The 1,533-nt window shown below is 17.2% G+C and overlaps 1 protein-coding gene across 1 annotated transcript in view; it reads left to right on the top strand.

Annotated features, from left to right (window-relative positions):
- Window positions 1–204: 204 nt before the first annotated feature.
- PRSY57_0906200 (putative membrane protein) overlaps window positions 205–1,533 on the top strand; it is a gene marked incomplete at both ends in the record, with an annotated part of 2,077 nt that continues 748 nt past the window's right edge. The window contains one exon of the mRNA XM_020114770.1: window positions 205–1,452. Coding sequence (XP_019970471.1) covers window positions 205–1,452 — 1,248 coding nt within the window.

Here is a 1,533-nt window from a genome sequence, read left to right as displayed (position 1 = left end):
AAAAAAAAAAAAAAAAAAAAAAAATAAAAAAAAAAAAAAAAAAAAAAAAAAAAAAAAAAAAAAAAAAATAAAAAAAAAAAAATTTATAAAAATAAAAAAAAAAAAAAATATATAAATATTTTTTTTTTTTTTTTTTTTTTTTTTTTTTTTTTTTTTTTTTTTTTGGGGGGGAAGGAGAAATCTAATAATCCCTTTTTTATTCTAATGAATACACATTTTTTACTTTGGCTTATTTTATTGATTTGTTATAAGAATGTAGAATGTGTAAGAAAAAACAAGTTTTATGAAAAATATAAGCCCCTTAATTTTGTGAATAATTATAATAAGAAGATATATAAATGCTATGGAAGAAAAATAGCACAAAAAAGGATAACTCGTGGTAATAAGTTTGTGGTTCATTTTTATAATAAGAAAAATAATATATTATACGAAATAAGAAAGAAACTTATGTCTTTAGAATATGAGCAATTAAAAATTCCTTTGAAAAGTATTTTTGGTTTATTTAACATATTTGGATTTATGTTTTTATTAAATCATTATAATTTTATTAATGACATTCATACAAGATCTTTAATAGAAATAACAGAAAAAATTAATACAAAAATTTTTTTATTTAATACAATAAATGATGTTATAAGAAAATTACCAGAAGAAAGACATACGATTTGGAAGGTTGCTTTGTTTGCTCTTGGTCATTTTTCTTTTCAGCTAATTATATGTAATGTAAGTTCATTTATTTTTTCTTTTTTTACATCAAATGATATTAATAGAAATGAAAGTGGAAAGGAATTAAAAAATATAAATGAAGATTATAAAGATGAAGAAAATTTTATGAATAAAGAAAAAAGCTATAAAGAAATGGATAAAACAGAGAAAAAAGAAAATTTACATTCAAATTATAATTTGAAGGATATATTAAAAAATAAAATGTTAAAGAGTATGTGTATATTAAATCATACAGGTTTTATACCTATGTATATTTTTAATTATATATTAAACAAATTTAAATTTATAGATAAGAATATAACCATATTTATTAACTTCTATCATTTATTATATAGTATTATGTCTAAGATATATATTCATTTTTGTTTTATTAAAAATAAAGAAAAAATTCTTTTTTCATTTAATAAATTAAAATATATCGATTTAATAAAATATATTTTTTTCAATACATATTCTTTATTTATATCTATATCTCTATTTCTAAAATATTTTAAAAATATATATACCATATATGAACAACATTACAAGCCTATATTAACAACATTTCATAGTATATTAATACCTTCTATATTAATAATATTATCTAATATATTATATCAAACTCATAATGTTAAAGCATATTTTTCGTTTAAGGATTTGTTTTTTGTGCTCAGCAATAAATATTTTATCTTCCCTTCAGCGATGTATCTTATGTTCTGTATGAATAAGCACTACCGATTGGTGAAGGTACAAACAGTGTGCATAAATATATATATATTTACAAATATATAATTTTTTTTTTTTTTTTTTTTTTTTTTTTTTTTTTAT

The sequence above is a fragment of the Plasmodium reichenowi genome, chromosome 9 (assembly GCF_001601855.1).
Source record: "Plasmodium reichenowi strain SY57 chromosome 9, whole genome shotgun sequence".
Taxonomy (NCBI): Eukaryota; Apicomplexa; class Aconoidasida; order Haemosporida; family Plasmodiidae; genus Plasmodium; species Plasmodium reichenowi.
The sequence above is the reverse complement of the archived record's forward strand: the minus strand, read 5'-3'. Positions and strand labels throughout refer to the sequence as shown.